Source organism: Rhinoderma darwinii, chromosome 2 (genome assembly GCF_050947455.1).
Source record: "Rhinoderma darwinii isolate aRhiDar2 chromosome 2, aRhiDar2.hap1, whole genome shotgun sequence".
Lineage (NCBI taxonomy): Eukaryota > Metazoa > Chordata > Amphibia > Anura > Rhinodermatidae > Rhinoderma > Rhinoderma darwinii.
The window spans coordinates 241,782,059-241,795,199 of NC_134688.1; the positions used below are offsets into that span (position 1 = coordinate 241,782,059).

The window sequence follows — 13,141 nt, forward strand, 5'->3', positions numbered from 1 at the left end:
GGGTGTTGCAAACACAACATGACACTGAAAACCATTCTGGCAAAATCTACGCTCTAAAATCCAAATTGTACTCCTTCCCTTGTGAGCCCTGCTGTGGATCCAAACAGCAGTTTATTACCACATATGGGGTATTTTAGTAATCAGGACATGGTGCTTTACAAATGTTGGGGTGCTTTTTCTCCTTTTATTCCTTGTAAAAATTAATGTCTGTTTTTTTTTTTCAGAAAAAAAGATGATCATGTTCACAGACTAATTCCAATAAATTTAGCACAAAACCTGTGGGGTCAAAATAAAAAATATTTTTAAAAAAAAAAGAGGCCCCAAAATCCTCTAGGTGCTTCTGAGGCCTGTCTATTAGCACACTAGGGTCACATGTGGGGTAATTTTAAAAACTGCAGAATAAATATTGGGTTGCATTTCTCTAAAATTTTCTGTGGTACAAAAAAAAAATGGATTTGTAAATTTCACCTCTACTTTGCTTTAATTCCTGTGAAACGCCTAAAGGGTTAAGATACTTTCTGAATGCTGTTTTGAATACTTTGAGGGGTGAAGTTTTTAAAATGGGGTAATTTATGGGGACTTTCTAATATATAAGGCCCTCAAAGCCACTTCAGAACTGAAATGGTCCTTGGAAAAATAGCCTTTTGAAATTTTCTTAAAAATGTGAGAAATTGCTGCTAAAGTTCTAAGCCTTGTAAGGTCCTAGAAAAATAAAAGGAAGTTTAAAAAATGATGCCAGCATAAAGTCGACATGGTAAATGTTAACTAATAACTATTTGTGTGGTATTACTATCTGTTTTACAAGCAGATACCCTTAAATTTAGAAAAATTATACTTTTTGCAAATTTTCACTACATTTTGTTTTTTTTCACAAATAAATACTGAATTTATCGACCAAATTTTTTCACGAACATAAAGTGCAACATGTCACAAGAAAACAATCTCAAACGCTTGGATAGGTCTAAGCATTCCAAAGTTATTACCACATAAAGCAACACATGTCAGATTTGAAAAAATCTGCTGTGTCCTGAAGGCCAAAACAGGCTGGGTCCTGAAGGGGTTAAGGCCACTACTTAGCGAACAGCAAGGGTACATAATTATTAATTCGGGTTGGATGACTCTGTAATGAAAAATTACTATGAGAAACTCCAGTTTAAGTGGTGTTTCCATTTTAAGATCACACTAGTTTCATGAAAAACTTCCCCGTTGTACTATTAGGATGCTGCAGAAAAATCGATTCCATACATCTGTATGGGGTTGTTTCTGCAGCATGTGCATGGATTGCCCCATTCAGAAGAATGGAACATTCGCAGAAATATTTGTAAGTGCGACTATACTCGTACAGGGATCCGATGCGTACTGGAGCAGTAATCTGAACGAACTTTGGCAGATTTTTCTGTTCATTGTTTTGCTTGTTTACATTACGATCCTCATTGATTGGGTGGTTACTTGCAGCAGGAAGCATTATGGATGTCTTCTGCAGTATACTTAGCTGTAGTTTCTGTGCTTCTATCCCAAAAAATAAAGTATTAAAGGGTTTGTCCAGACGCACAAAATACATGACGTTGATCTTTTAATCTAAAAGTAAAGCACTTCCTAAATGGTTTTTATTACTGAAGATGCCCTGTCTGGCTAAATGGAGCAGCGGTCACATGAGCCCGGAAGTTTAGTGGAGTCTCGGAAAGGTGTGACCTGTCGTAGCTGCACGTCACAGGGAGCGGTCTCCCCCTCCTGTATGCGTTGGGATACAACCCTCCGTTTTGGCTGCCAGGGCATCTTTGCTCCTTTACTCTAAAAGTAAAGCACTTATTAAATAGTTTTTTCAGCATTCAGACAACCCCTATAAACCAAAATAGACAGATCAGTAAATAGTTTTTAGAACCTTTTAATTATTTTACTGTAGTATGATTTCTTGGTGCTGTACGGCTGTTTCCATAACTTCCATAGAAATGAATGGTAAGAGCCACATGGCCACCACCCCTCTGTCCATTCTGCACCTCACTAGACTGTTTGGGGACCCCCGTTCTTGAGATAGGTGGCATTCCCACATCGACCAGTTAGTTATTCTATATCTTGGGGATATGCTATAAATATCGGAGTTGGGATTAACCTTTTTAACGTTTACCTCCCAGATATCAAAAACTTTTTTTGGTGTCCTGGAGTCATATAGAGGTTTTCATTGGTGGGGGTCTGGGACCCCAACTGTAGATTAGAATGAGTCTGCTATAGCACCTAGCCGCTTTGGCTCCTGTCTGCTTTACTTGAAAGAAATATCTCATAGCCTTTCATTCTAGAGTGAATATATACGAAAAAATGCCAATGGAAGCCAAAGCATCTGTGCGCTCTGAGTGATTTAGCAGCCTGAACAGACACCAATGAAAACTTTTGAGATGTTTCTATGACTTCAAAAGTTTTCTGAAAGCAGAGGTACAAGAAATAATTTTTAAGATAAAACATAATTATACTTTGTCATAGCTTTCATTAAAAAATGACAAATGTAAAATTGGCCGTGACCGCATTGAGTATGACTGTTTTGCCCAAGAGAGCTTACAGTGTAAAGTTTATTAATACATGTTAATCTCCATTAACACACGTCCGTCAGTGACTTTTACTTTGATGTTAAGGTGCATCTGACATCTGCTAAGGCCGGATTACTGGCCAGCACCATACTTAAAAGATTTCCTGGTGATGAGCATAATAATCTTTGGAGTGTGTTCCTTTAGTCACTTCGTTTTATAGATTTCAAAAATGACTTGAACATTTTCAGAATGTTTGAATAAAACCAGTGGTTAGTTTGTTTCAATACTTTAATGTATCTTCATGTTGATTTTAGGCTTGTGTGGTGAAGCGAGAGTTCAAGAAAGCCGAACAGTTGATAAAGCATGCCGTATACCTTGCTCGGTAAGACCGGAGTCGTTTTGTGAAGGCTGTAATATTAAAGGGCCTTTATACGTTGCAATACTAACTATTGTGTTTGTATTTTGTTTTAGGGAAAACTTTGGCCTCAAGCATCCAAAGTATTCTGATACATTACTAGATTATGGATTTTACCTTCTCAATGTTGACAACATCTGCCAATCCGTTGCAATATATCAGGTACATTGGTAATAATTTACCCCTTTGTTGCAGACGACACGATTGCAAAAAAAATTACGAAGCTGATGTGCTACCCTTGTACTAAAATCCGAGCAAAGCAACATCTAGATTCTGAAATGTCAGTTTTGGGTTAGAGCTATGACCTATATGTGAAGCACAAATTATTGTACTTTATCAGTCTGTTATTACTACACTAATGCAGACTAAATATCTCCATTTATTTATTAATGAGCATATACGAGGCATATACATAAAGAGGCTCTGTCACCAGATTTTGCAACCCCTATCTCGTATTGCAGCAGATCGGCGCTGCAATGGAGATAAGAGTAACGTTTTGTTTTTTTTAAAACAAGCATTTTTGGCCAAGTTATGACCATTTTTATATTTATGTAAATGAGGCTTGCAAAAGTCCAACTGGGCGTGTTTAAAGTAAAAGTACAAGTGGGCGTGTATTGTGTGTGTACATCGGGGCGTTTTTACTTCTTTTACTAGCTGGGCGTTCTGACGAGAAGTATCATCCACTTCTCTTCAGAACGCCCAGCTTCTGGCAGTGCAGATCTGTGACGTCACTCACAGGTCCTGCATCGTGTCGGCCACATCGGCACCAGAGGCTACAGTTGATTCTGCAGCAGCATCAGCGTTTGCAGGTAAGTAGCTACATCGACTTACCTGCAAACGCCGATGCTGCTGCAGAATCATCTGTAGCCTCTGGTGCCGATGTGTCCTCGCTCGTCCGACACGATGCAGGACCTGGGGCAGGAAGTGAGTGACGTCACAGCGTGATCTCTCGAGAACACGCTGTGTCTGCACTGCCAGAAGCTGGGCGTTGAAGAGAAGTGGATGATACTTCTATACACAACGCCCAGCTAGTAAAAGAAGTAAAAACGCCCAGATGTAATGAACACACATAATACACGCCCAGTTGTACTTTAGAAAGCCTAATTTACATAAATATAAAAACGGTCATAACTTGGCCAAAAATGCTCGTTTTTAAAAAAAAAAAAAAAAAACGTTACTCTTATCTCCATTGCAGCGCCTATCTGCTGCAATAGGAGATAGGGGTTGCAAAATCTGGTGACAGAGCCTCTTTAACACATGATTTAATAATTCTCAGGGGTTTTTTTTTTTTTTTCATTTGTCAAATTTTTTTCTAGGTTATACTTTGAATGATAATTTTACCTTTTTTAATACTAAAAATATCTAATCTGAATGATTTTAGACTGCCCTTGATATCAGACAGTCAGTATTTGGAGGAAAAAATATCCACGTGGCAACAGCTCATGAAGATCTGGCCTACTCATCTTATGTTCATCAGTACAGTTCAGGGAAATTTGATAATGCATTGTGAGTATTTTGTTTAGGTTTTTTTATACACCATTGTATGTTTTTTTTCAGAGCAGTTAGAGTAAGGACTCTTAGGGTATATTCACACAGAGGAAATTCTACCTCCCATTCACTACAATGGGAGTCGGACGGTTCTTTTCCCTGCTAGCTGATTTTGTTCCCCCGCTAGTTGATTTTTTTATTTCAGCTAGCGGGATAAAGAAGCGTCCTGACCGATCTTCGGGAAGATTCCGTTTGAATTTCACATTGAAGTCAATCTTCCTTCCAGCGTCAACAATAATTCTGCGGCACATTTTTATGGTGGAACCCGACGAGAAAAAACCGAAGTGTGAACAGGGCTTTAAGGTCAGTTCACACAGTTTGTTTTTTTTTGGCACTGGCTTTGACGCAGAAACCGCGTCAGAATCGGCGCCAAAAAAACAGCTCAAATCGCCCCCATTGATTTCAATGGCAGACAGGGGCTTTTTTTTCGCTGCTCGGCTTTTGGATGCTCACGGGAAAAAAAAAAGTGGCATGTACTTTTCCTGCCCTGGTTTCCGCCTTTGACCTCCCATTGAAACTAATGGGAGGCACAAAAAACCTGCGGTGCTTGTTGCTGAGCATTTTTCGCTTAGTTTTTTTTTTTTACCCGCGGTCTTCGCATTAGCTTCAATGGCCACGGGCAAAAAAAAAAAAAGTGCAAGCTGTTCAAAGTTTGCCTCAACTCCTGAAGGAATTCTGAGACAAATTTTTTTCAGCCTTCAAAACCACCTCTGTGTATACAGGGCCTTACATAGTTGTATTTTTGGTCTGTGTTCCTGTCTGTATTTTTTTTTCTTCCCTAAAATGGTATTGGACCCCAGCAGAAAGTAAAATGGAAACTTTTTGTTTAGGGGGAGACTTCCCATCTTAATATGGCTGTTATTTGGGTTGGTGCACATCCTCAGAAGAATAAGCTGCAGTGCTAGTTAAAGGGAGTGTGTCATTAGAACTTCATTTTGAACTAGCATTATGCTAATCTATTTCATGCTAACCGGATTTTAAATGTGTTTTCTTTGCATTAAAAACACCTTAAGTTTATGCAAATTAGAATTTTGCTGCAACAAGGGCGCCTCCGTTGCACCAAAATGCTAGCGTGTCGTTGCCCTGTCCAACCCCCCGTCCCTCCCTGCTGGATGTGATTGACATGGGCCAGGCCGCATACCCTGTAGTGTACACGCGCGCGTTCCTGCATCTTAGTTGGCGCACGCGCAGTATAAACAATGTCTGCCATTGTAATCGGCACTTATGTGCATGCGTCGATGACTTACTCGGCGAGTTCACGCCTGGCCCTGTAGTGTAGTGTACACGCGCGTGTTCCTGCATCTTAGTCAGTTCATGTGCAGTATAAACCATATGTCTGCCGTTGTAATCAGCACTACTGTTCATGTGCCGAGTAAGCTGTCTGGCCCATGTCAATAACATTCAGCAGGGAAGGATGGGGGAGGGGGTCGAACAGGGCCATGACGCGCTAGCATTTTGGTGCAACGGAGACGCCCTCATTGCACCAAAATGCTAATTTGCATAAACTTAATAAAAGTGTTTTTAATGCAAAGCAGGCACCCTGGGGAACAGGGAAAACGCATTTAAAATCAGGTTATCATGAACTATATTCGCATACTGCTAGCTCAAAACAAAGTTCTGCTGACAGGTTCCCTTTAAGCTTTATGGCTCTTTCACAGGTTTTCCCTTTACAGTCGCACATCCATCCTCCCGCGGTGCAGGGTACTGCAGTGAAGCCCCACTGAATGCAATGGAGCTGTGTTGCAGTTGTCTTCACAGCGGGTAGATGGGAACGCTGCTGTGCAGTAGAAAAGCCTCTGCTCCGTTCGTTTAGGTGACCGACAAGGGTCCCAGTGATCAGCACCCACAATTATTAGGTGATGGAATATACTAGCGATATGCCATCACCACTTATGATGGCAATACCCCTTTAAATAGGTGGTACTCTGTTCTGATGCAAGACCACGCGAAGCAGATTTTCCTACCATGACCAATTGTTATAAAAAAAAAAAGTCTAAAAAAGTCTTAAGTTGCTGTACAATTTAGTGTTTCATTCATGAATTGTCTTATCGGTGTATAGTTTCCACTGACACAAAACGTATGTTTTGTTATAGATTTCATGCTGAACGTGCCATAGATATAATCACTCATATACTCCCAGAAGACCATCTTTTATTAGCATCTTCAAAAAGAGTTAAAGGTATGCATAATGTTAATTTTTCTAATTTATAGTTCTTTGAATTATTTATCATGATATTTGCTGGACTGAAGATCCCCTTCAGTAATTTTGTTATATATTGCCTTATTATACATGTTTTTTTTTATACAAACCGATTGCTCTTATGTTATATCTGCTGTTTGTATGTTTTAACTTTCTCTTCTATCCTCCACCCCAAAGCACTAATCTTAGAGGAGATTGCTATAGATTGTCACAACAAGGAGACTGAGCAAAAACTTCTTCAAGAAGCTCATGACCTTCACCTTTCTTCACTACAACTTGCTAAAAAAGCTTTTGGTGAGTTCAATGTACAGACGGCAAAACACTACGGAAATCTTGGCAGGCTGTATCAGTCCATGAGAAAGTTTAAGGTGAGCATAAGCTTTCAGCCCTTCCGGGGTTTTTTTTTTTTTTTTATATGGTTCTTTCTCCCAGTCTGCAGGCTAGAGATGTCTTGTTTTGAAAGAAACTGTTTTTAAGTGAATAGCTATTGTGCCGATATTGCCTTTTATAGGACTTTTTAACCATTCCTAATTGTCATTCATTTCCTGCGCACAGAATCCTATAGATGATACTTGGAAGAGGTTTAGCGAATACTTCCTAATTCTCTAGGTGTAAAGTTATTTTAGTGCCACTTACTTTAGTAGGATTAGTGGCAACACATTATCTGTAAAATTATCTATTTGAATCAACCGCTATTCTACCCACATTGATAGAAAATGTACTTGTACTCACATACATTATTGTCCACTTTCTGACTTGTTGCTTAGGAGGCTGAGGAAATGCATATCAAGGCTATACAGATTAAGGAACAACTGCTTGGCCAAGAAGACTATGAAGTAGCGCTGTCAGTAGGACATTTGGCCTCTCTGTATAATTATGACATGAATCAGTATGATAATGCCGAGAAGCTCTACCTTCGGTCAATAGCTATTGGTATGTAGAGCAGTACTTAATTTGAATGTCTCTCTCCATTGTTTTAATATATGGTCAACATATTGTGTATTACGAACACTAAAGGCCCTTTTACACCGGCCAATTATTGGGAAAACTAGCGTTCCCAGAACGCTCGTTCGCAATAATTGCCCTGTGTAAAAAGCACATTGATCAGCGGGTGAACGAGCAAACGCATGTTCATCGGCTGATCGTATTGCTTTAAATGCCTAAACTATTATTGTTGTCGGCAGCACATCTGCCTGTTGCGGTTCTGACATGATAGAAATGTATGGGGATGAGTGATCGGAGATGAGAGCTCGTCCCCATACTAGATCCTTGTGAAAGAAGTAAACGAGCGCCGATCAACGAGCTGTCTCGTTAATCGACGCTTGTTTGCATGGCCCAGGTTGGGCCGTGTAATACCACCTATACACATCAGACTCTATTAACTATGGTCCCCCTTTTAATATTGTGTGACAACTTGCATTCTTAGGCGGGATTCACACGACAGGGTCCCGCCCGAGTGTCGGCCGGTAAAAGCGGCCATTTTGCCCGGCCGGTTTGCATAAAGTTTTGCATCCATTCCGGGCCGGGCAGATCTGGACAGTGACATCAGCGGCAACTCCTGAAGGGGAATCCCCATGTGTTCGGGGATTCCGCTTCAGGAGTTTCCCCTGATGTCACTGCCCAGATATGGACAGAGACATCAAGCGCTCTGTCCAGGAGCGGAATCCCCGAAAACACGGGGATTCCGCTCCTTCAAGGAGCTAAAGTGGGGCTAGCACATAGCAGAGCGGGGAGATACCTCCCTGCTCTGCTATAGTGGCGTCGCTACAGTAGTAGCAGCCGCAGCAGCTGCTAGCGGCGCCATGGAAGGTGTCGCCGGGCCAGGGCGCTTTTAAAACGAGCAGGGGAAGGGAGCCAGCGCAGCGCTCCCTCCACCTGCTGTACACCCTGGCCCTGCCACACAGTGTAGCGTACAGCCATTTTTCCGAATGGCATCAACTCCTCCTCCTCACATGCACTCTGCGCTGTGAGGAGGAGGAGATAGAGCGCAAGGACGGAAAACCCGGCCATCACTCGGGACACATTCCGGTGATGGCCGTGTATTACCCGGCCCCATAGACTTCTATGGGAGCCGGGCGGCTGGTTACCCGGCCGAAAATAGAGCATGTCCTATTTTTTGACGGACAGTTTTCCCGGGCGTCCAAAAAATCGGTCGTGTGAATAGACCCATTAGGGGTCTATTATTCCTAATGCAGCCGGGTGCCGGCCGATTTATGAACGGCCAGCACCCGGCCGGGAAACCCTGTCGTGTGAATGAGGCCTTATCTGATTTGTTGTGATCTCATGTGTCTTTTCATGCGTTTATTTTAGGCAAGAAACTATTTGGTGAAGGTTACAGTGGACTGGAATATGACTACAGGGGCCTAATTAAACTGTATAATTCTGTGGGTAATTTTGAGAAGGTGTTTGAGTATCATAACGTGTTGGCAAACTGGAACAGATTGCGAGATCGTCAATTTTCAGTCACTGATGCCCTTGAGGATGTTAATACCAGCCCCTTGTCTACAGAAGAAGTTGTGCAATCCTTTCTCATGTCACAGACCACCACGGAAGGACCGAGTTGTTAATTAAAGAAGAAAAAACAAACTGTTCAGCTGTACCAGCTGTTTTTCTCAGTACTGGGAAAGTTCATACTGTGAAATTGCAAACAAACACACAGATGCAACTCTGGTTTTGTCCTATGGAAAAATGGCCTGGATAAGAGTCGCACATGTGGTTGATGGCCAGTCCAATATGGAACGCTCACATCCAAATCCACCATTTCTTCTTAAGCCACAGGACGAAGAACCAGTGTTTCCATTTACTTTGCAACTCCAACCGGAAGATGCAAATAAAACTGTTGAAGAGTTTATAAGAGATGTGTTTTCCCTGTTTCATTAGGGCAAGGTGTTACATGGATATAATATACGGATCGTGCACTCCACCAATTATTTCATGTTCACGTGAGCTCGCTCACGTTAATGGTTTTCTATGTCTTGTTAATGCCAGATTTTGAAGGGAAAAATAGTGTTCATTGAAAAGATGTAAGGCAATAGTCTAAAATCCCTATAGCGGCTTCCTTTGCTCACTGCGCATGCTATGTAAAAGAATACTTGCTTCTATGTAATCCATTTCCAGTCGCTTTTTGAAAAAAATTTTTTTTTAACTGCTCAGCATTCTCTAAGTTCAGCTCCTTAACGTTCGCTACCAAGAAAACACCTCTAGATAATGATGGTACCGTTCTCCAAACAGCAATAAATCTCACTCTCTCCTTTTTATTATTCTAATGAACTCAATTTTTTTCTTACGGCGCCTTAGTTGTTTTTATTTTTTATCACTATAAGTGATACGGTATAAGTGGACTTTTATACACTGCTATTATGAAGTGCTATAAGGAATAGTCATTCAAATTGTCTGTGCCAAGGAGCCCTGAAACCTATATTGTCTTTGCCTCATATTGCAGCAAGTCAAATCTTATTTTATGTTGGTTTTAATGTTACATGTTATTGATTAAGATCATTTTATTGTTTTAGTATGGTTTTACTATGTAGTGTGTTTGTACGCTGTATATTAAGTCCACAGTCATCATGTGTTAGTTATATGCCAAAAACACTGTCCAGGCTGTCAAGCACAAGCAATTTATATTAGATTTACCATTGTCATTATAACAACCTTTTATCTTGCCGTTAACTTTAATGCCCATTGTTCAATGCTAAGGCCCTTCTACACAGGCCAATCGGGCAAACGAGCGTTCACAGAATGCTCCTTCCCGATAATTGCCCTCTGTGAACAGGGCAACTATCAGCCGATGAACGAGCAAACGCTCATTCGCGGCTGGTCGTATAGTTTATGCAGCTAATAATATTATCTTTGTCGGCAGCACATCTCCCTGTGTAAATAGGGAGACGTGCTGCCGACATAATAATGTATGTGGACGAGCAATCGAAGTAACGAGTTGTCATCCACATAGCTCCTTGTGACAGGAACAAACGAGCGCTGATCAATGAGCTGTCTTGTTGATCGGCGCTCGTTTACACGGCCATGTGAGATGAGAGGTCCATACAATCCATTAACAAGATAGAGATTTACTTTTGCATTCATATAAGGTAAAAATCCAATTTGAGAAACAATAATATATATATATATATATATATATATATATATGCTCCTATATGAGACATTTTAAGAGTGGAAACACAAGTGGAAAACATACCAAGTCACTTAGTCTTAAACTATAGAAGCATATCCTTGCAAAATAAAGATTTGTAGGTATCCGGTATAGATCCAACTTGTGTTGTCTTGCTCGTGGATTGCAGTTGTGCACAAAAGGCTATCTTATGGTCTGGGTAAAATTCACCACATGGGCAAAATGGGGTTGCACAGTTTTGGATAGGCCGCCAAAGGTACATAGTTGTATTGTATTACCATTGATGTGTACCAATGTGCAGTGAAGAAAATCTAACTATTTTAGTTGATTGGTTCTTGGCTACTACTATAACAAACATCCTATTCCCCATTGCACTTTTTACTTAAAGTTTTTGGTTTTTTTTGCTCCAAAAAGTGGGAGCGCTCTTATGTTTGTGTTGTAACATGATTCACAAATGTCCCTTTCCTATTACCAGCATAATTTGCCTTTTACAGGATATGTCTAAGACCTTGGTCATGATTTGTTGCTATGAAATGTTCATACCCAATGGTCTGTATTTGCTGCTTGATTTTAGTAGGCGTGCTGGATGAAAGCTTTGTGCCTTTTCCACTTTTCGCTGGTCTAACCAGTAAGTGCCTCTTTCTGCTGCTCACATTTAGGATGCTAGCAGGCTGAGTAATATAGTTATAAATGGGACTTAGCAGATACATATACCCATTGATAAAAGAATAATTGAATTACAAATCCTGGCACGGAAGTAACTATAAAAATATATTTAAACCATATATAAAAATATATATATAATATATGAACGTTGCCATGCTTTGATGGAATATATGATGTAATAGAGTAAAACCTGAACAGCATGCGTATATTTGCGCATTTCCGTAAACAATGACCTCATAAAATACAGCACTTAGGTTGCATGTACATTAGTGGTTTTCTTTTGCTACTAAAACGTAGCTTTAAAGTAAAAATCTCACGTTTTCACTCTTTAGTTGAGCCTTGCATGCTGTGTTTCACATAGAAGATGCAGATGAAAAAAGCTAGAAAGTGTAAAAAACCACAAAAAAGGAATCGGTTATTAGTCTGTCCATGTGTCGGCATTTGCTTAGTTTGTATTAGCTACTGTCTAAATTGTTCTTAGTGGTCTGACCTGACCTAAAATACAAGTACGATGTAAAAGTCTTTAAATTTTTTTAATATTCAGCCTGTGTATCAGCTTTTGGTTTTTGCAAAGAACCATTTGAATTTAGAATATCAGAAAATACTTTTCGCCATGGTTACACTATGTCAAGCTACAAGAGCCTCTGTTAATAAAGTATACACTTTATAAATAAGATATACTTCCCGGAATCAAAAACAGGGTTCTGTATACTGTGCTTTGCATCCAACTGAGAAGGACATATGGGAGGAGCATTGTAATTAGAGCTCTTCCTGTCAGCAGCTATTAACCAATCAGCATCTTTGGGTGGTGTTGGCACTTCTGATTGGCTAAGAGCTGCTGACAAATCAGGATCTCATCACCTTGTTCCTCCCAAATCTACTTGTTAACATATGCCAGGCACAGTATACTACGCCTCATCTCGTCATCCCCACAAACTGGTCCTGGAAGTTGTTCTGTGGGAGGCTCTTAACACTCAATAGTGTAACCCTTCATGTACATCTTTTTGTTTGAAAATAGCTTTTGTCTCCTAACAGGGGTACTTTAAGACTTAAGTTGCGGTGCATGTACTTGTCTTTCCTTTATCTAATAATGGTGGCATTCTTTGTTAAAAAGATCCATTCAATATTGTTATTTATTGAATAAAATGTAATTGCTACTTGACCAAGTACACACTAAAATTCTGATTATATATGATTATACCTAGATATTATAAATTGTGCATTGTGACCTGCATATCGCGCCCATAGCATTTTTTTTTTAGTAACTACATAGTAAATCTGTGCATTTCTGCTTAAACCAGTTATGCATAGCATACTGCAATATAAAAAGCTACGGTATTATTGTAAGGTTTCCTTATAGAGGCTCTGTCACCAGATTTTGCAGCCCCTATCTGCTATTGCAGCAGATCGGCGCTGCAATGTAGATTACAGTAACGTTTTTATTTTTAAAAAACTAGCATTTTTGGCCAAGTTATGACCATTTTTGTATTTATGCAAATGAGGCTTGCAAAAGTACAACTGGGCGTGTTTACAGTAAAAGTACAACTGGGCGTGTATTATGTGCGTACATCGGGGCGTGTTTACTACTTTTACTAGCTGGGCGTTGTGTATAGAAGTATCATCCACTTCTGTTCGTTAACACCCAGCTTCTGGCAGTGCAGACACAC

General features: G+C 40.2%; 1 protein-coding gene across 1 annotated transcript in view; it reads left to right on the forward strand.

The window, feature by feature from the left end:
• Positions 1–12,857, forward strand: part of APPBP2 (amyloid beta precursor protein binding protein 2) — a 71,690-nt gene extending 58,833 nt beyond the window's left edge. The window contains exons 7-13 of the mRNA XM_075853002.1: positions 2,834–2,901; positions 2,991–3,096; positions 4,316–4,440; positions 6,576–6,661; positions 6,860–7,050; positions 7,450–7,615; positions 8,993–12,857. Of these exons, the coding sequence (XP_075709117.1) occupies positions 2,834–2,901; positions 2,991–3,096; positions 4,316–4,440; positions 6,576–6,661; positions 6,860–7,050; positions 7,450–7,615; positions 8,993–9,249 (999 nt within the window). The 3' untranslated portion in view covers positions 9,250–12,857. The remainder of the gene's footprint in view (positions 1–2,833; positions 2,902–2,990; positions 3,097–4,315; positions 4,441–6,575; positions 6,662–6,859; positions 7,051–7,449; positions 7,616–8,992) is intronic.
• The last annotated feature ends 284 nt before the right edge of the window (positions 12,858–13,141 follow it).